This window comes from Brassica napus, chromosome C3, assembly GCF_020379485.1.
Source record: "Brassica napus cultivar Da-Ae chromosome C3, Da-Ae, whole genome shotgun sequence".
Taxonomy (NCBI): domain Eukaryota; kingdom Viridiplantae; phylum Streptophyta; class Magnoliopsida; order Brassicales; family Brassicaceae; genus Brassica; species Brassica napus.
The window spans coordinates 70,810,898-70,831,322 of record NC_063446.1 but is presented as its reverse complement, the minus strand read 5'-3'; the positions used below and the strand labels follow the sequence as shown (position 1 = coordinate 70,831,322).

The window sequence follows — 20,425 nt, the reverse complement described above, 5'->3', positions numbered from 1 at the left end:
GGGTTGAGACCACCCTTTAGTTAACATCCCTACCCATTTCATAGAAGATTTCCCTTTGCCTTGTGATGCTTGTGGCTTCTCTCTTTCCGCTATCATGGATTATGTTTACTCTCTGTCTGCTTTGTAACTTCATGGTTCATAGTATGTGTATCTACTTACCTCGTGTCATTAAGCTCACCCGTCACCCACACCGTCACTCTCACACTTCCTCCCTTGTTCCTTCCGATCATGAATTTTCTTGTGGAGTTTGTCACAAAACAGCGGACATCAACTATGGGCAGTATTCTTGTAATAGAGGATGCCACTATGCTGTACATCCCAAGTATTAGATGTTGGGTCCTTAAAGACCACAGTACTCAGAAACAACACAAGGCACATGTTTAAACTTGTAGAAATCTTCACCACATGAAACCAAGCTTGTCTTTGAAAGCCTTTTGTCATGTTTCTTCTACTCTCCACTTCTTGTAGATTTCTCAGGAACCGACTTCAGTTTCTTACAACACTTTTGACTCCATAGAAACAAAGTCGAAACTCGGTTCTCCCGGGAGCTTCTTCCCTAGGTTCAGGAACAGTTTCTTGCTCACAAAGATTATTAGCAAATGCAAATGCAAAAAAAAAAAAAAACAGCTGTGCTGCTACATGAAAAAGATCAGAACAGTTTCAGTTTCTTATAATATTATTTAACTATTTATTTATACCGTAAGAAATTTTTGCTATAGTCAGAGCCGTGCTTACCCCTTGTCGAAAAAGACAATGGCTTTAGGCCCCATAATTTTTAGTTAATATTTAGGACCCCATTTTATATATAAAATGCATTAGTTAGTGTTATATATGTTTACATAAAGAGTTTGATTGTATATATCTTTTTTTTTCTAGATTTTAGTTTGGATTCTCTTTTTAGATTTCAATTATAAACATAGTCACTATATCTACCATTTTAATTTTCTGTGAACATACCGAAATCTTATACGAAGAGATCATCAAAATTTTTTTTGCCTTAAATATTGTCAAAAGAAAAAAAATTGCCTTAGGCCCCTGAAAACGTTCGGCACTGGCTATAGTTTAGCAGGTTTTTGCCAATTTTCCACCTAAAAGTGGCAAACTTTACCAAGATCATAACATCCAAATTCTTAAAGGTCACAATACTCAAAAACAACACAAGGCACATGTTGAATCTTGTAGAAGTCTTCACCACCAGACGCCAGCTTGTCTTTGAATGCTTTTGTCATGTTCCCAATCTCCACTTCTTGTAGATTCTTCAAGAACCTCGTTCCTTCAGGAACCGACTTCAATTTCTTACAACACTTCAGCTCCAAAGAAACAAGACGCATCATAGCACCGTCTTCTACAACCCACTCTTCTAGATTCTCAAGCTGTGACAACGTCAAAGAATGCAGCTGAGGGAAACCATTTACAGAACAATGAAGTTCACTACCAACAAATGATCCTTCAAACAGCTGAAGAATCTTCAAGTTTGGAAGCTTCTCCAGAACCAAAAACGGGTCATCCACTAACCCGCATTGCCACAACCGCAAGGCACCGAGATCAGAGGAGAAACTCTGTTCCCCAGGGAGCTTTTCTAGCTTAAGGAACAGTTCCAGCTCAGAGAGATCAGCAAAAGCAGAAACCAGCTGTGTTACATCAACTGGTGGAGGAGGCATAGGTTCGCAGGGAACGTTAATCGTCAAGCCACGGAGACGTTTCAAGACTCTACTCAAAGAAGACACAACCTCAAAGTCTGTGTTCTGAGAAGAAAGATTGATAGACAATCTTCTAAGACTCGTCATCGCTAAAAGATCCCTTGGATTGCATTGACCAACAGGGAAGTCCCAGAGCTGTTGCAGGTTCCTTAGAGTACTCAAGTTCAGCTTCGTTCTTGGATCAAGCTCTGAAGGCATGCACAGATGTCTCAGCCGCTTTAGCTTCCATATCACATCTGGAATATACAGTCTCCCTTTCACGAACAAGTCTAGAGTGATCATCAACGTTAAGTTTCCAATACATGATGTTAGTTCCTTCACATTTGTCAACCTCAAACTCAAGTTCCTCAAATGGATGAGATCTCCTACATCATCTGGCAACTTCCCTCCTTTGATCTGAGCTCCCTCAAGATCTAAAACTCTAAGGAGTTTCATCTTTCTCAAGGAGATCTTCCCCAGAAGTGTCCATTGACTTCCTTGATTTTTCATCAAATACACAAGAGATCTACACTGAGGATTCATGTAAAGTCTCTCGATCCGGTGTTCCTCCGCACCAACATGCACTTGTACAGAGACTCTGCGAGATGTATTGGTCAAAAGAGACGGGAAAGCTTCAGCTTCGTCCTGTTGTTGCCTTGAATCAACAACTTGCACAAAGCTCTCTTGTTCTGCTTTCTGTAAACACACCTCCCGCATTAGATCATGCATACGGCATGTCATCACTTCCGAGGTTACAATGTCTCTTTTCCCAACCATCACTATGCTTCTCTTTACCAACTCTTCAAGGTAATCTTGCCCTATATCCTCTACTGTCATCCCAGCTTCCACAGGCATAACTAGTCCCTCTGCGATCCAGTAACTAACCAATGTTCCCACATGAACCTCAAAATCTTCAGGATAGTGAGCAAAGTATAGGAAACACTGCTTTAAATGGGGAGGCAAGTCCTCATAACTCAAGGACAAAACATCTGCAACCATCATACTCTTACTTCCATTGCTACTTCCTCCATTTGAAACATATGGTGTGATGTTCTCTTGCACTCTCTGCCATTGGTTCAATGTGTTTTTCATCGCCAAAAGTCCTCCTAGAACTGTTATAGCTAGAGGTAAACCTCCACACCTTATGGCCATCTGTTTCCCAATCTCCTCCAGTTTCTTGACCAACATTGGCTCTAAAAAATGGTAAATACAGTAAAAGCTCTATAAATTAATAATCTTAAAATTACAATATTTTTCTTATTTATAGAATTATTAATTTATAGAAATGGCTTTTTTTTAGATTCATATCTTTATAACAATAATTGATTGTATGGTATATATTGATTAACTTTTACAAATACAAATTTCATATCGTTTTATTAAATCATTTTGTGTATATAATCTACATATACATTAATTTTAGATGCATTTTAGATGTTATATTACAAAATAACATCAAAATATTTGAATTGTTTGGAAAAGATAAAGATGGACTCACTATAAATAAAAACAAACAATATAGTATTTGATTTATACTTATATAAACAATATATATATTGTATTAATTTATTGTTATATTAACTATTAAGACCATATATATTATTTATTAACTATTAATTTATTGTTATAATAAGATCATATATTTACATAAGTTTTTCAAAAAAACTATTATCTTGTTGAATCGTGTCATATTTTGCTATAGCCCAATTAGAAAATAATGATTACATTATGGTGTTTATTAATTTATAAAATATTAATTTATAGAGCTTTTAAGATTTGAATATTGTAAAATATGGTAAACTCGAATGCAAAGTTGAAATAGAGCTGTTGTATTACCTAAATTATCTCGTCCCTGTAATGAAATTTTCTCCAACAGCTCCCAACTCTCTTCATGTGTTAGCAATCTCGGCTCATGGAGTACACCTCTCGGATCAGCATACAAAGCAACCTCTTTGTTCCTTGTGGTGAGTATTATGTTGCTTCCTGCAGTGTTGTGAACAGGACTTGTACTTCATCATACTGTGAAATAACAAGAATCATAGAGCACTGAGTCGCATTTGATCATTAGAAAGTTACCTGTTTCATGTGGAAAGACGTGTTTCAGACCATCCCAAGCATCAGTGCCCCATATATCATCAAGCACAATGAGACATTTAGTCCTTTTCAAGAACCTATGCAACTCCTCTCCAAGCTGTTCATCTCTCAAGCCGAGTATTCTTTGATTCTCATCTTTATAGCTAAGGCTCAAAAGAATCTCTTGCCAAACATGCCTCCGTCTAAACTCTTGAGAAACATAAACCCATGCAAACCTATCGAAATGACGCCTCACTATACTATGATGGAAAACCTGTTTGGCTAGAGTTGTCTTCCCCAAACCACCCATTCCACAAATGGACATGACCCTTAGTTTCTCACCACCGGAAACTAAATCATTCACTAACTTCTCAAGACTCTGCTCTAACCCAACAAGATTGTGCTCATCAGCATATGAAAATGACTGCCTCTGCTCTCTTAAACTATCAAACAAACTCAATCTTTCTCCGTCCATAGCTTCTTTTATACCATAGTCTTTCATGCTTGCTGCTATCTTGGTAAGCCTGGTGGTGATCTCTCTAATCTCTGAGCCAACACTATGAAGCGAAACTGCCTCGTTCATGATGCAAGCAAGCCTCCTACACACCTTTTTGATCCCTTTTCCTTTCTTTGATTCCGCCTTGAGGAAAAATGCTTCGAGGAGATCTTCTGCATCATAAGCAGCTTCTCTAATCTCTGCAATCCAATTCCGCACTCTCTCGCTTTTACGCTGCTTCTCATCTGCATCTTTCAAGAAGCACCTCAAACGCTTCAGTTCGTCTTGAAGCTGCTTCACCTGGTCACTTATACCAAACAAGAACAACGGTTCTTCAAGGAGAAACTCCCCTAGCTTCTGCACTGTCACGGAAACAATAGCTTCTGCCATTTGCCTGTTTCTTGATTCACAACTCTCCCAGTCTCTACCTCTCCCAAGTCTCTACTCCCTACACTATAAAAGTCAACATTTAACTATTATGGAAAAAAGATTCAATTTCTAGACTATTTGTCCCTTTCAGATTTTCAACTCTTTGCACCATGTGAACATAAGTCTCGGGTACAGCTACCAAACCACTTCTTGAAATGTTTCTTTTGTGATGGCCCATGACCCATCACATCCACATATTCATCCATCACTTTGGTGGGAGACTTTCAAAAGTCTTCTCGTCTCCTACAACCATACATTTCAATTGCAGATGCTACAGTAATAAAACTGGAGCTCTCTGCCGCATGTTTAAACAAACGAGCTTACTCAGAAAAAAACAAGTACAATTCATGAGAACCAATTAAATAAAGAGGCCAGGGAATGCATAGAGAATCTTATTTTTATATAACGATGAACTGTGGCTGATATGCAAAACACCAGATTTTGCTTTCTTAATTTGCTGGTAGGAATGATATAGATTACACTCAACAGCTAACTCTTATTATGATTGTTTTTTTTCAATTGGTGTGGAACTACAACGTGTAATAATAACTGATGAGTATGGACAATACAACAAGCCTGTTTATTTTTGTTTTCCTCATCCGAAAGGTTAGAGAAAACCAGAAGATATACAAAAAAAGTTCTTACATTTTGAGCCTAAGAACTATTGTAGAGCTTGCACTTGTTTGTTCCAGCACAAACGAGACATTCGTCTGCATCACCTTCAACATGACTCAGACAATGTTGGATTCTGTCGTTCACAACGTCCTGCAGAAAGAACCATAAGCAGATTACTTAAAGTTCAGTAGCCAAAAGAGAACATATCAGCTTGAAGTGCTCACACGTTTGAAGTAGCAAGATTGGGGAAAAAAACATGAGTTAGTTCTTACAATGAGGAGATTGTGGAGGCCGAGAGGTGCAGTAATGAGGTATGAGATGTCAGAGAACTCCTTCGCAGCATCAGCCGTCAAAGCAGGAATGTCCTTTAATCAAACGAGAGCGATAATCCCACAAGGTCATTAGTGTACAATTCTCCAAAAAATCCCCAGTAAGTAGACCAACTAACAGTTCGAATAAACATACAAATTGGAAGTAATAAGGACATACCTGATGCCAATGTCTTCCAGGAAACAGAAAAAACGGGCTAACAACAACACGTTTCGCTCCTTGTTGTACACACAAACTGAATGCACTTTTTATAGATGGCTCAGCCAATTCCTAGAGCAAAGCGAACATCAGATATAGAAAGTAGAACCAAAACGAAAGTCTAAGTTGTCATATTAAGCTAAGTCTAAAACATAACCAAGAAACTATACAAAAAAAAAAAAAAAAAAGAAGAAGAAGAAGAAGATCATCAGACTGTATCAATTTCATAAGAATGCAACTCTAGTGGTTCAAACAAGTGACTTCAATCAGGTAAGCTATCAGAAATGGAGTGAACTTAAACTGAAAATTTTCATTTCATACTGCATTCTAAAGTGAGATGATAGTGTAAATTGAAAATCAGAATATAGAAAGTAGGACCAAAAAGAATGTCCAAGTTATGGATACAAGCATATTGAGCTAAGTCTAAAACATAACCAGACAACTACAGAAATAATAAGAAGACAACCAGACTGTAGCAAATAAATAAGAATGCAACTTTAGTGGTTCAAACAAGTAAATTAAATCAGGAAAATAAAAAATCAGAAAAGGAGTCTGCATTCTAAAGGAACATGAGATGATAAAAAAAAAAAAAAAACATTACCATATGAGCAGGCTCTACAATAGGGTAGCCAGTGTTGTCTTTGAACATCTTCACAAACTCCTCTGAAACTCTCAAGACAATTAATTAATTACATACTGTAATGAGACAATTAACAACCAACAAAGCATAAGATTAAGAAGCGAAACCTCACCGAGCATGAGATTAGATTCGCGGCGACGAGAACCGTGGTCGACGATTATAATCCCATCAGCATCACCAATCCCACTTCTGAGCAACTCGCCATCCTCGAACCTCGCCAAACATGGAGATCCTCTTCTCGTTGTTCTTTGGAACTGAAAGGTGTCAACTTTCAAGGAACATGGCAAAGCCCATGGCCGATTCGTCCGAGTAACCATCTCACAAGAAGAAGACGAAACACGAGCATCCGCTCTGAGAGGAGAAAACTTCACAATAGAGCAAAACAAGAGAAGAAAAGGAACATAAGGGTAATGAATGATAAAAGAACCGTTGGGAGGAGATTCTCAGGTTGGTCAAGAAGTGAGATTGAGTCGCTGCCATTGAACTTCTCTGATAAACTTGTTGTCGGGACTGACTCGATTTTTTCACTTTATTGTTGTTCGCATAATTCCTCGAGAAAACTGTAAATACATAAATGGGCCGTTAGTGGGCCCTTAATGGGGGATCAATCGGGGTTCGTATTTCAGGTCTATAAATTTAGCCCCAGTCGAATATGATATATCTCATTTGGTTAGAGTTTAATCAGGTTCGGTTCGGGTTTAGTAATATTTCGAAAACCTGTTGAACCCTAATTTTGGCTTTCGAGTCTTAATCGGGTTTGTTCTATAATATTATTCTGTACTTAGTTAAACTCGAAAACTAAATAAAAATCGAGTAAAACCAAGACCAAAAATAAAAATAAAATGAGAAATGTTCTTGTCACGATTCTTTTTAATTAAGTGAAATTAGAGAGTAAACATAATGAAATTAGAGAATACAACTCACAAACTATGTACAAACATATAATCTAAACTACCATAAAGAAGGAAGATCACCATATACCAAAGATATTAAACTAAACATTTGAGTTAATTATTCATGTAATATATATTTATTTTAGGTAGTCAATAAAGTTTAAGATTCCAAATTTTCAAATATTTATTCAGTTTGGGTTTGATTTGGATAAAATCAATAACCAGAACTACCATAAAACAAGTCGCATTCGGTAGTTATGTCGAATTCAATTCTATCTACTTTTATTGGACTGGGTTCGGTTCGGGTTTTCGAAGTCGGTTTATTTTTCCAACCCTAATTACTAAGAGCATGATTAATGTGAGTTTCTTAGGACGTTGTTCTTAGAGTCATATAATAAACGTTTCTTAGCTTTTAACTAAGACCATAATTAATGCATGTCTTTTAGGCAGAGTCTTTTAGCAAATATAAGAGACGTCTCTTAACTTTTAACAAAAAAAAAGATAAGATACGTCTCCTAAATAAGAGATATAAGAGACGTCTCTTAGTTTTTTTTAGTTAAAAGCTAAGAAACGTCTCTTATATTTGTTAAGAGACCTCCCTAAGAGACATTGATTAATCATGTCTTCTTATATCTCTTATTTAAGAGACGTTTCTTAATTTTTCTTAGCTAAAAGCTAAAAGACGCTTCTTATATTACGGTAAAAACTTCAATCCTAAGGACACAAACGTTTCTGCAAAGATCCAAATGAAGGAAAAGTATCTTTAAACTATAGTTATAAGGTTAGGAAGCACATCCAAGCACAAAGGGTCTATGTAAGGGGATGATAGGCGGAGTAAATTAATCAATGAGACTAACCTTGGTAGGCCTTAAATGGGCCTATTTTCTGAAGCCCATATGAAAATGAAAGAAAGGAAATGGCAAAAAGAATATATTATTTAACACGGTCGGAAACTCAGTTCCGGAACCTAACAAGTTCGGTCTCTCTCTCTCTCTCTAGCGAATTCGTCTCTGGTTCTCTCCAACTATCGCCGCACATCCTCTTCCTCCAACCCTGATTACAATCTATTAAAGCTGGAATGAGCATAAAATCGATTTTTGTCAATATCTCTATTATTCCAAGACAGGTACGAACACATGAGGAGACACTAGTTTGTGCCTTAACCAAGTTAAAGTTTTCGTATTACATTGGAAACTTTCGAGATTTGGGCCTTTTCGGAAAGTGTTTTCACGAATTAGAAAGAATTGCTCTTTTTTTGTTTTTTTTTGCATTCGATTAAATGAAAGACTCTCTCTCTTTTTGGTTTGCAGTGATACTTGGAACTGAGGAAAGTAGCTAACGATGTATTCAAGATTGATAAGAAGGAACCAGAGACTAAGTTGTTTTGTATTGAAGCAAGACAAATGCTTAGCTAAGCCACCGACTCGTGACTTCACCGGTTCACCATCTTATAGATTAACAAATACACTAACAAACCATTTCACGAGAAAGCACCCGTCTTGCTTCCCAATTGCCTCTGGAAACTCTTTAGGCCTCTCTCAAAATAGCCAGTTTCGTCGGTTTAGCTCTGAAGGCGATGGTGCTGGTGAGGATAACCTGAGTAAAGAAAAGACTGGGAAAGAGAAGAGCGTTCTTGGAGGAGTTAACCGTTTTGACTCTCACGCTCAGCTTGGAAAGCAAGACCAAATAGATTGGCTCAACAACGAGAAGCTTGCAAGCGAGAGCAAAAAGGATTCACCTTTCCTTAATAAACGAGAGAGGTTGAAGAATGAGTTCTCGCGGAGGATTCAGCCTTGGGAAACTATTCAGCTCTCCTTTGAGTCCTTTCCTTACTACCTCCAGTAATTAACCAATCTTTTGTTATCTTATTATTTTTTTTCTCATTTTTTTTTTGCTAATATTAACTGTTTTCTTTTTCACCAGCGAGCACACAAAGGACACTCTAGTAGAGTGTGTTAGCTCACATATAAAACAAAGAAACGTGGCGTCCACGTATGGTGCTCGTTTAGGTTCTTCTAGTGGGAGGATATTGCTCCAGAGTGTTCCAGGTTCGAGCATTATTTGATTGTCTTTGCTGTTTGTTATATCAAAGTATGGATAATGATTTTGTTTAATACAGGCACTGAGCTGTACCGTGAGAGGCTGGTACGAGCACTTGCTGGAGACTCAAAAGTTCCCCTGTTGATTCTTGACAGCAGCGTTCTTGCTCCTTACGTGAGTTTTTCTGATGTTTATTTTGCTATGGCTTTGGAACCTTTTATGAATGTTTTAGCGTGATTTTTCTTTTGGTTCTGGTCAGGATTTTGCTGATGACTACAATGAAGAGTCTGAATCGGATGATGAGACTGCAGAATCAGATGATGAGACTGCGGAGTCAGAAGCTGAGGAAGAAACGGATGCAAACAATGACGAGGAAGGTAGCAGTGAGGCGAAAGTAGAAGGAAGTGACGATGAAGAAAGGTATCTAGAGATTTCTAAAGAAGTTCTCAAGAAACTTGGAGCTGACATAGAGGATATAGAGAAGGTATGATCTACTAATGTGAGACTCATATCGTTACCTTATCATTTACATTTTCCAATATTTGTATTAAACATTTGGCAGAGAATGTCTGGACAGTTGCTTGGCTCTTCCGAGGTGCCTAAAGCTATAGCTGTTGATCATAGTAATAAAGCCAAGCGGCCTCTTAAGAAAGGTAGCTAACTCTCAGCACGTTCACCTGCCGCATTTGCATTAAATGGTGTTTGGTTATCACTGTCAAGGGTCTTTGATGTACCTTCATCGTTGTAGAAGCTCTAGATGTTCTTAGTGTATCCATTTCCTGAATGGGCCTGGCGTGTTTTAGTAACGTTTCTTTGTATCTAATTAGATTTTCTTTGTTCTCTCATTGGCTTTTGGCTTTACCACTTTCATTTCTGAAATTTTTAACATGTTTGCAGGAGATCAAGTTAGGTATGTTGGGTCAGCTAAGAAGGACGAAGCAAAGCGTAGGTAATATACTGATTCACTTCTGCGGGAAACTATTTCTCTTTACTTGTGCTTAAATATTTCAATTTGTGGATATGGCTCTACTGGACCGTGTGGTTCATTAGAAGATTTTATATAATACTTGTTATGGCGATAGATATGGCAGAACACAAAATAGATGTTTAGCTTTTGCATAATGTTGGAGAAACAATTTGATCTGTTTTAATTTTATAAATTTTCTTTTGTAGCATGGTTTCTTTTAGTGCTTGCACCCCACCCTGGCATGTTACTTCATGAAATTTGTTTCTCTAGTGATCTGTAACACCCCCTTTCAGCTATAAGTAATACGTGCCGTCTTTCTTTCATGTCCTAATCATTGAGTTTGTTTGATGTTATACTTGCTTTAGAACTATCCTGCATTGTACACCTTTGGAATGATTAACTCACCACCCCAGGACTGAGCAATGATTGGCTCTTTACTCCATTCGTATTTTGTCAGTTAGCGTATATAGTGGAAATTGATATGTAGCTACTTATAATTTTCCATGTTGATGCTCGATGGTGCCGTTCTACAAAATTGTCGCATCTCTGTTTCTTGTGTTTATTTCCTTTTTCCCATGTCCATGTAATTTAATTTACATTTGATTGGATAAAAAAGGTTTTTCAGTTTAATTCCTCTGATATGTATAGTCGTCTAAAATACATATCAAGTTTCTATACTTGTTTATGTACTTTTATTTGAATGTCTTTTTGTAGTCTATAGAACACGTAAGCCTTCACCCTGTAAATCTGGATCTTATAACCAGTGGTTTGGAGTTGGTTGATGTCCGTATATGTTACATATGCTAGAAACATCTTCTTGTAACCAAAAAACTAGTAATTACGATTGCATCCTTATTTTCTACTGGCTTGTAAATGGATCACAGGGTCGTATTGGGGAAGATCTCTACATCTGATGGTCAAAAAAGTGCTTTTACCGTTATTCCTGGCAGGTGGGTTGGTAAGTCATCTAGTGTAAATATAAAAAAGATAAATGTCTTCTATTTCTAGGTTTTATCTTTCGTCTTCCAGGTCTCTTTTTGTGATGTATTTCTTGCTCTAGGATGGAAACACCATTGGGTGCCTAGAGAGTGAACTTGATGCAGGATTGGTCTTTTTTTTCATATTTGAGTTTACTTCAAATCTTGAATTTCTTAAGTTTCTGACAACTGATCAGAGATGTAGCACATGTCTAGTTGATAATTTCGTTACATCAATACTCTGTCTTTTGGAGTTGATTCTTTTGTAGATTTTGTCTGTTTCTTTATGATGTTATGCTTTGTCATTTTACCTGTCAAGTGGTTTAAGCTTGTGAAGATGTTGACAACTGGACTGGTAGTGGATTTTTTTGCTCTATGAAAAAGATTTGGGGACTATGGCCTATCATCTTGTAGTGTCAGGCGCATAAATATCTGCTATGTTACATTGGTCTGACAATATTTAAGTCGATGCTTCCTAGTCTGCCTAGTATTGTAACTATTGTTGACAGTTATTTTCTTGTTAACAACCAAACGCTAATTATGATTGTTCCAAGTGAGTTGGATTTGCCTTTCAGACTCATTGGGGCTTTGGTTTGAATAATTCACATGTAACATTGGAAGTGAGGCAAACTTCTGTTAGGATGATTGCCTTTTGATGTGGCCGTTAGTTCCTTTCTGCATCATAGTTTCTCTAGAAATGATTCTTCTCAGATGCCATTCACAAGTCTCCCAGTTACCATTATCTCTGTCAATTGGTGAATGGATTTTTTTTTTGGCTGTGTGCTATCTGTGGTTTTTGTAATTTTACCTGCCTGCAAAATGTGCATTCTATTCTCTGTGAACTCCTTTGCAACATATAGTGACCTCGAAGAGTTCTGAGAAAATTCAAAGACGCCATAAATTTTGTCTTAAACCAGAGTATATTCTTGCAGGCCGTTGTCCAAGGGACAACGTGGAGAGGTATATGAAGTGAGTGGGAACCGTGTAGCGGTCATATTTGACTCTGGCGACAATAAAACATCAGAGGGAAGTGAGGAAAAGCCAGCAGAACAGCCCCCAACGTTACCTATCCACTGGGTAGACGGTATAATTGCTTCACAATATTCCTATAGGCTGATATGTGAATCTAGAGGATCACTCACTATGTAATGGCTGACATCATTTTAAATGTAATTAAGTAATATATTTTTCTATACGCAGCTAAAGAGCTCAAACTCGACATTGATATGCAAGCAGTTGATGGCTACATTGCTATGGAGGCGTTAAATGAGGTATATGTGGAAGTACATTCACTTTGCTTGATAGCTTTACTCATGTGTTAGTTTCAGGCTGAAACTTTTAGCTATATATTGTATATGTGTAAGTTGTAAATTTTCATGTCTTAGAAGATGATCTCTCCAACAGTAGCAAGTGCTAAGAACTTTTTATTTTAGTTTGATTGAATTTTTGTGTATATATATAACTATATGTATACAACAAGAAGCTATGCTCCGTTTTGCCAGTAGCCTTAGTTTTCACTGGTGTGTTGTGATAACTGTGACCAAGTATGCCTCTGTTTCTGACTGTATTTGTATTTATTAATGTGGTGATAGGTATATTGTCCGCTATAGTTAATCAATTGTTTTCGTGTCTTTGTAGGTTTTGGCATCAAATCAACCACTTATAGTCTATTTTCCAGACTTCGCACAGTGGTTGTCTAGAGCTGTGCCTAAAGCAAGACGAAAGGAATTTGTAGACAAAGTTCAGGAGATGTTTGATAAATTATCTGGTCCGATTGTTATGATATGTGGGCAGAACAAGATAGAAACAGGCTCAAAAGAAAAAGAGAAATTTGTAAGCCTTTCAACATATCTCACTCGTCAATGGTTATTGTTCGGCCTTTGTTCCTGGTCAGTTGTTGAACAAGTTTTTTTTTTTTTCTTATTGAAAACAGACGATGGTGCTCCCAAACTTTAGCCAGTTTGCGAAACTGGTAAGCTAAACATTAAAGTAGCAGTTTACTAATAGAATTGAGTTTTTTTTTTTACCATGGTGCACTTGTCTTTGCTTGAGTTTACTGAGATTATTCTTCTTATGTCTTCTTAGTCCGACAAAGAAAATCATCTGATGAGAACTTGCAAGTTATATAACATTTTGAATACCCGTTAAGTGGCAGCTACGAATTAGTAAAGTTATTTTTATATTTTCCAACACGCGCGAGACTGTATCGTTACCCTTGATATGCCTCTTGCTTAGTTTGTGGGTCGGCTTTTACTTATAGACATCCATTGCAATGTTATACTGTTCTTAATATTCATTGTGGTGTGTTGCAGCCTCTACCGTTGAAGCGTCTAACGGAGGGATTAGCAGGAAGTAAACGATCAGAGGAGAATGAGATATACAAGCTTTTCACTAATGTTATGCGCCTACATCCTCCAAAGGTATGATGGATTCCTATCTAGCTCTTAAGGAATCACAGTTTATTTCATTGCTTCTTTTTAAAATTATGGTGTAGGAAGAAGATGCCCTTGGACTGTTCAAGAAACAACTTGGAGAAGATAGGAGAATTGTGATATCACGGAGCAATATAAATGAGTTACTTAAGGTACCTAGATTTAGTTCTAAATTTCATTGAGAAAATTGAGAAAAAAACGTGTAATGAATTCACTAATCGTTTAATCTCAATGTTTTGATTCCCAGGTACTTGAAGAACATGAGTTGTTATGCACAGACTTATTCCAAGTGAACACCGATGGTGTGATATTGACAAAGCAAAGTGAGTAACTCATGTTGAATCATTTGTTTTGCATTTTAAGCTGCCGAGTTTAAACACTTGTGTTGTTTTTTTTTGTTTTTGTAGAAGCAGAGAAAGTTATTGGCTGGGCAAGAAATCATTATTTATCCACTTGTCCAGAACCATTAGTTAAAGGAGGCCGCTTGTCTCTGCCTCGGGAAAGGTATATACATGATTGTGGCTTTATACTGTGAATCTATAACTTTTTATTTTTATTGTTTTATCTCACTGGTTTTGTTTCCTTTTTTCCAGCCTTGAGATTTCAATTGCGAGGTTAAGAAAACTAGAAGATAACTCCCTACAGCCCTCACAAAACTTAAAGGTTGGTTTAGTTTCCCTGCCCGTGGGACTCTTGTGAATAGATCTTGGTAAGAGAGAACTTTCTTGCAGGATATTGCGAAGGATGAGTATGAACGAAACTTTGTCTCGGCTGTGGTTGCTCCTGGAGAAATAGGGGTCAAGTTTGAAGACATTGGTGCTCTTGAAAACGTGAAAAAGGCGTTAAATGAGTTGGTTATTCTTCCCATGAGGAGGCCAGAGCTTTTCTCCCGTGGGAATCTCTTGCGGGTATTACAATTCTCTTTGGTACATAGCATCGTTTTTTCTTTCCATGTGCTAGTTACTTCTGTTCTGATGACATGAGCTTTTTTGGTGCAGCCCTGTAAAGGAATATTGCTTTTTGGTCCTCCTGGAACGGGTAAGACGCTCCTTGCCAAGGCCCTTGCAACAGAAGCTGGAGCAAACTTCATTAGCATAACTGGCTCAACTCTTACATCAAAGGTACCTGGACAGTGTTCTGTGTCTGTTTGTATGTATGTTTCAGTTGGTTATGAAGAAGAATTAACTGACTTGAAGATTATGCTTAGAGCCTAGGGACACACTACGGTAATTTTTTAGTGGGATCTGACTCTTCCTTTTTATGTGTTGCTTGTTTGGCGTAGTGGTTCGGAGATGCAGAGAAGCTCACTAAGGCTCTCTTTTCCTACGCCACCAAGCTAGCACCTGTTATTATATTTGTCGATGAGGTGAGAATGTTGCGTCTAAATTTCATTTTTATGATGAGTGAATGCGACTGATGGGATACCTTCTTTTTTTATGTTTAATAGATCGACAGTCTGTTAGGTGCTCGTGGTGGCTCTTCAGAGCACGAAGCTACCAGAAGAATGAGAAATGAGTTCATGGCAGCTTGGGATGGGCTTAGGTCGAAAGACAGCCAAAGAATCCTCATCCTCGGTGCCACCAACCGTCCATTTGATCTTGATGATGCTGTCATCCGTCGTCTACCAAGAAGGTAAACAAACACCTGATTAGAGTGTTCATTTCCCTCTGTGAAGTTTGGTTGTATGTAATAAAAAGATTGTTTAATACATGTGAACTGTAGGATATATGTGGACTTACCAGATGCAGAGAACCGGTTAAAGATACTGAAAATATTTCTCACTCCGGAAAATCTTGAACCGGGTTTCCAATTCGAGAAACTCGCAAAGGAAACCGAAGGTTACTCCGGTAGTGATTTGAAGGTTAGTATTCGTTTCCAGACCCCACAGCTTGTGGTGTGTGCTTTGTACTTTCTTGATTCATTTTCTCTTTTGTGGGTCTTATATTGCAGAATCTATGCATTGCTGCTGTTTACAGACCTGTTCAAGAACTCTTACAGGAAGAACAAAAGGTACAAACATCAAACGCTTCCAAAGCTTTTTTTTTGTTGCTTGATGTTTTGTCTTGTTTGTCTCCTCAGGGTGAAGGAGCAGATGCGTCCCCTTGTCTACGGCCGCTGAGTTTGGATGACTTCATTCAATCTAAAGCTAAGGTATTATTCTAGTTGCATCGATCTGTATCTCGAGTTAGCGTTTTGTTTGGCTTTAGCGTTAGCAAAGATGTGATTGTGACACCATATGTATGGATGATGTGTGGTTGTGTAGGTGAGCCCGTCGGTGGCATACGATGCGACGACCATGAATGAGCTGAGAAAATGGAACGAGCAATATGGTGAAGGAGGAAGCAGGACTAAGTCTCCTTTTGGCTTCTGAAGAAAACTTTTAGCTTTGTTAGTTTAATTTTTTTTTTTAAGTGTTACACAACCAGTGACTTTCTTTCCTTATTTTTCCATTGTTAGATCATATTGTAGTAACTCCAGTGTTGTATCTTTCTTCAAGTAGTCTTCATCTTTATGCCCCTATAGAATAATCAGTGTTCTAATTAGAAGATTTAATCTTACCTTAAAAGATAAACATTTGTCCGCATTTGATTTCTTTTAGTTTAACTCTTTTTAGAAAACACTGTCATTAGCCAATAATAAACTAGTCTTCTTTTGAAATAAGGTGGGATTAGATGTTCCTATTCCAAACATAGCGGTTGGTCTTCATCTTCAGAGTTGTCTTTGTCAATTTTTCTTAATTAGCTTTAGTTAAGCTACCATGGAAAACACATGCCTAGGAAAAAGGTTTTGTGTCCCAAAACGAAACTTCCTTGTAAAAGAAGAAAGAAACACGAAAGCAACACCAATAACTTTGGAAAACGATCATTTCATGCATATGTTCACTTAATATCCGACTTATGTCACCGTGCAAAAACATGAACTTTCGAAAATTTCAAATAGCATAGATGTTATTTATCTTTTTGTAGAATCATACACCAATTGTCACATCAGCTGGCATGTTATCTAATTTTGCTGACGTGTATGTTATGCTAGCTAATTTTGCTGACGAAGATGCTACATGTACAAAAAATTTTTTTTTTGAAAAAGCAAAATAGTCGATTTGTAAAAATATTTTTTTTTAAAATGTAAAATTTTATAAATTTATATTATTTAGTAAATTCAACATAAATTAATTAAATAATAAAATCTTAATCTTATAATAATAGATATATTCGTAAATTTGTCGATCATATCACAACACCATCCTTATAAGAGTTATATATGTGTTGTAATGATTCAAATTCATTGCTAGTGTTGCTTTATAAGTATATATTTCTTATGATTTTCTTTTAAATTTTAGATTTTACGTCGGGTTATCCGAACCGATCCAATATAACTCAAATCCAAACGATATATGGTTACTTTATGGGTTTTAGTATGTGATACAAAACTGACCGAACACTCTAGTATGTGATACAAAACCGACATGAACCCAATGTGTTATATCCGATCCTGATCCATACTTACAAAAATACCGGTATGAGTCTTAGGACGTGTTAAAAAATAGAACCGAAATCCAAAAAACCTGACATAAACCCAACGGGTACTCGGATGTTGTATGTAAAGAATTTGTGATGTAAATTTATTATATAAGATTTAAGATTATATCTCTCATATTAGATTAAAATTTGTTTATTTAATTATTTTTTTTAATTTTACAAAATATAAAATTTATAAATTTTACATTTTCTAAAAAACTATTTTTATAAAACAATTAGTTTGATTTTTTCAAAAAAAAAATTTGTTCACGTGGCATCTTCGTCAGCATTAGCTGACATATTATCCACGTCATCAAAATTAGATGATGAGACAGGTGATGTGGCGACTGGTGTATGATTTTACCAAAATGATAAACAACAGGTATGTTATTTTGAAATTTTTGAAAGTTCAGGTATGTTTTTGCACGGTGACATAAGTCGGATATGAATTGAACATATCGCGATATATCAAGTATGAAATGAACATTTTCCTCCAATAACTCTAAACAAGTCCAAACGGCCCCAAAGAAGAGCAAATGGATACTCATGTAGCAATAAGTAATTAACACCAATATCACCAGCTCCCTCTTCCGTACCGGTTGCTGCGTCTCCATCTCTTCCACTCGATAATACAAAATCGGGTACTCAAACTTCATCACTTTAAAATGTAACATCAGGTGAGCAACAGACCGTACTACAATCATCTCCACCAAGAAATAGTACTTCTCCATCTTCTACACCGTCTACAGAACTTGATACTACAATTGATCCTACAGAAATTGATACTACTCCAGCCGAGATGTCTTCTCCGGGGTTATTAGAAGTTCTTCGCCGAGGTAAAAAAATTAAGAGGCCTTCTATTCTTCTCAAGAATGCTCAGACTATAAACCCCCCCCCCCCCCCCCCCCCCCCCCCCCCCCCCCCCCCCCTCATTCTCATGCTCTTTCACACTCTGATCTTGATCACTCGACAACGGTTTCAGGTAAGATACTGTATCCTATTGCTAACTATCTATCTACCTCTATTTTTACGAAAAAGAATCAGGCATTTCTTGCAACTATTACTACAGAATCTGTACCTACCACCTACAATGAAGCTGTACGTGATCAACGTTTTAAAAGTGCAATGAAATCAGAGATCGGGGTTTTAGAAACACAACATACTTGGGATGTAACAACTCTACCACTAGGTAAGAAAGATATTGGATGCAAATTGATATATACCAACAATTAAATATAATGAATATGGAACAGTTGAATGTCCTAAAGCTCGCCTCGTTGCTCTCGGAAATAGACAAAAATAAGGCAATGATTATAAAGACACTTCTGCTCCGGTTGCTAAGATGAATACTATCCAATTTCTAATTGCGGTTTCAGCAGCTCAATAGTGGGAGATACATCAAATGAATGTTTATAATGCCTTATAACATGGAGATTTAGAAGAATAAATATAAGCAGCTTCCTCCAGGTTAAAAAAAAAACAAAAAATAAATCAAGTGTGTCGTCTACGTAAGTCTCTCTATCTTAAACAAGAACCCCACTGTTGGTTTTCTAAACTCAGCAAGGCAGTTCTCGCTTTTGGTTTTGAACACAGCCATGAAGATTATTATCTTCTCTCATACGTCAAGAACATCAAGTTGAAAACATAACTTCATTAGTGAATAAATATTTAATCAGTTAATTACTCGTTCACAAATCAAACGTATTTACCCCTATAAGATCTCTCTTTATTCTCACCAATCTAACATCCAACACAAAAAAAAAATATATGGCAAAGTCACTTCTCATGATAATGCTTGTATCTATAGTTGTATTTTTCATGTCTCACCCAACTTCCTCCCAAGAAATTTATCAATATTCCCAACAAGAACCAGTAAATGTCAACATATTATCTCCTATCGAAGCTCCCGCCAATTCACCAGTGGTTAAATATGAGAGGGAGCTTATGCATCATTACTCGCACAAAAGGCTCGAATATCTTCATGTTTGTCTTGAAAAGATGAACTCGGATTATAGAAATAAAATTTTCAACAACCTGTTGGATGAGATTAAGATACAAATATTGATGAATGAATGTTGTCTTCATCTATTAAATATCGGCAAAAATTTTAATTTAGGAGTCTCACAAATCATTATGTCAATTTACGAGTATATTGATATTGGAACAAACGCTATTCCAAAAAAAAAACATACATAGTACGATTGTGTTAGTAGAGTTGGTAGCCAAGCTGGTGCTCTGGTATATTTCAAGGAAGTAAACATATATCATCTTTCCCTGATGTTATATGAGTTTTCAATTTTGTTATTAATTGTTGCAATCTATACTCCCTTCATATTTATTAAGAAAACTTTTATATACTTTTTATGTCTCTTAACAAAAATATCATTAATTATTCACTTATCCAAAGTTCAACTAATAATACTATAAACTGTAAATGACATCAAAATAAAATGCTTGATTTAATTTAAATAAAAAATATTATAAATGACATGAATTAAAAAAGAGAGAATTTCTGTCTTAGTTCTTTTAACATTTCATATGTTTCTTCACGTGTCAATTATGCTTTTGTTTGTCTTTTCAGAGTTGGAAAGTTTGAGAGCGTAAGATTGACAGCAGTCTTACACTCTCAAACTCTGAAAACTCTCAAACTCTGAAAAGACAAACAAAAGCATAACTGAAACGTGAAGAAAAAACATATGAAATGTTAAAAGAACTAAGACAAAAATTTAAATATACTTTTCTCAAGTTTGTCTAGCATTTCAACTTCAGCTAGAATCTGCTGATTAGTTTGGATTTTTTCAGAGAACTTGATATCTGCTTTCATCCATTGCTCACTACACATTAGCACTTCTATCATGTAGTGAGTTAGACAGCTCATGTATGGCTCTAAGATTCTACCACTTGTGCTAATTAGCACTTTCTGAAGCCACAGATGAAACCTGTATTGCAAGTAGATCCTTTGTCATCTCTGCCAAAACTGGAAACTTGACTTTGTACACCTTCCATCAACCGAGAATATCAAACTCAAATCCCATCATAAGCTTCTGATTCTCAACAGGTTCCTTTAAGTACATTTCCATCTCATCCCTTGCCTCATTTTCTGTTTCAGCAACAAGTTCCTTGTACCGAGAATCTAGC

General features: G+C 36.6%; 3 protein-coding genes and 1 long non-coding RNA gene across 5 annotated transcripts; 2 read left to right on the top strand and 2 right to left on the bottom strand.

The window, feature by feature from the left end:
• Positions 1–974: 974 nt before the first annotated feature.
• LOC106418712 (putative disease resistance protein At1g50180) lies at positions 975–4,941 on the bottom strand. Its single transcript, XM_013859467.3, has 3 exons — positions 3,756–4,941; positions 3,516–3,662; positions 975–2,872 (listed from the first exon to the last, which is right to left on the bottom strand). Exons 1-3 carry the CDS (start codon positions 4,636–4,638, stop codon positions 1,131–1,133), a joined length of 2,772 nt encoding a protein of 923 aa, XP_013714921.2. The 5' UTR covers positions 4,639–4,941; the 3' UTR covers positions 975–1,130.
• A 212-nt stretch (positions 4,942–5,153) lies between these two features.
• On the bottom strand, positions 5,154–7,012 carry LOC106418713 (sirohydrochlorin ferrochelatase, chloroplastic). The gene is made up of 6 exons (XM_013859468.3): positions 6,888–7,012; positions 6,573–6,811; positions 6,422–6,483; positions 5,782–5,892; positions 5,565–5,657; positions 5,154–5,442 (listed from the first exon to the last, which is right to left on the bottom strand). Exons 1-6 carry the CDS (start codon positions 6,938–6,940, stop codon positions 5,332–5,334), a joined length of 669 nt encoding a protein of 222 aa, XP_013714922.2. The 5' UTR covers positions 6,941–7,012; the 3' UTR covers positions 5,154–5,331.
• Positions 7,013–8,283: 1,271 nt separating this feature from the next.
• Positions 8,284–16,353, top strand: LOC106418532. Of its 2 annotated transcripts, XM_013859255.2 has the most exons (25): positions 8,284–8,479; positions 8,664–9,194; positions 9,277–9,401; positions 9,473–9,567; positions 9,653–9,877; positions 9,956–10,046; positions 10,291–10,342; positions 11,245–11,310; positions 12,270–12,421; positions 12,538–12,608; positions 12,976–13,170; positions 13,271–13,309; positions 13,650–13,757; positions 13,832–13,921; positions 14,017–14,092; positions 14,177–14,273; positions 14,363–14,432; positions 14,501–14,677; positions 14,768–14,890; positions 15,052–15,135; positions 15,217–15,401; positions 15,492–15,630; positions 15,720–15,779; positions 15,849–15,920; positions 16,033–16,353. In XM_013859255.2, exons 2-25 carry the CDS (start codon positions 8,695–8,697, stop codon positions 16,138–16,140), a joined length of 3,000 nt encoding a protein of 999 aa, XP_013714709.2. In that variant the 5' UTR covers positions 8,284–8,479; positions 8,664–8,694; the 3' UTR covers positions 16,141–16,353. The 2 variants fall into 2 exon arrangements, with proteins under 2 accessions (XP_013714709.2, XP_013714710.2); XM_013859256.2 differs by lacking the exon at positions 11,245–11,310.
• A 721-nt stretch (positions 16,354–17,074) lies between these two features.
• On the top strand, positions 17,075–19,429 carry LOC125583501. Its single transcript, XR_007320531.1, has 3 exons — positions 17,075–18,269; positions 18,357–18,476; positions 18,541–19,429. It is a non-coding gene; the product is annotated as an uncharacterized LOC125583501 (long non-coding RNA).
• Positions 19,430–20,425: the final 996 nt, after the last annotated feature.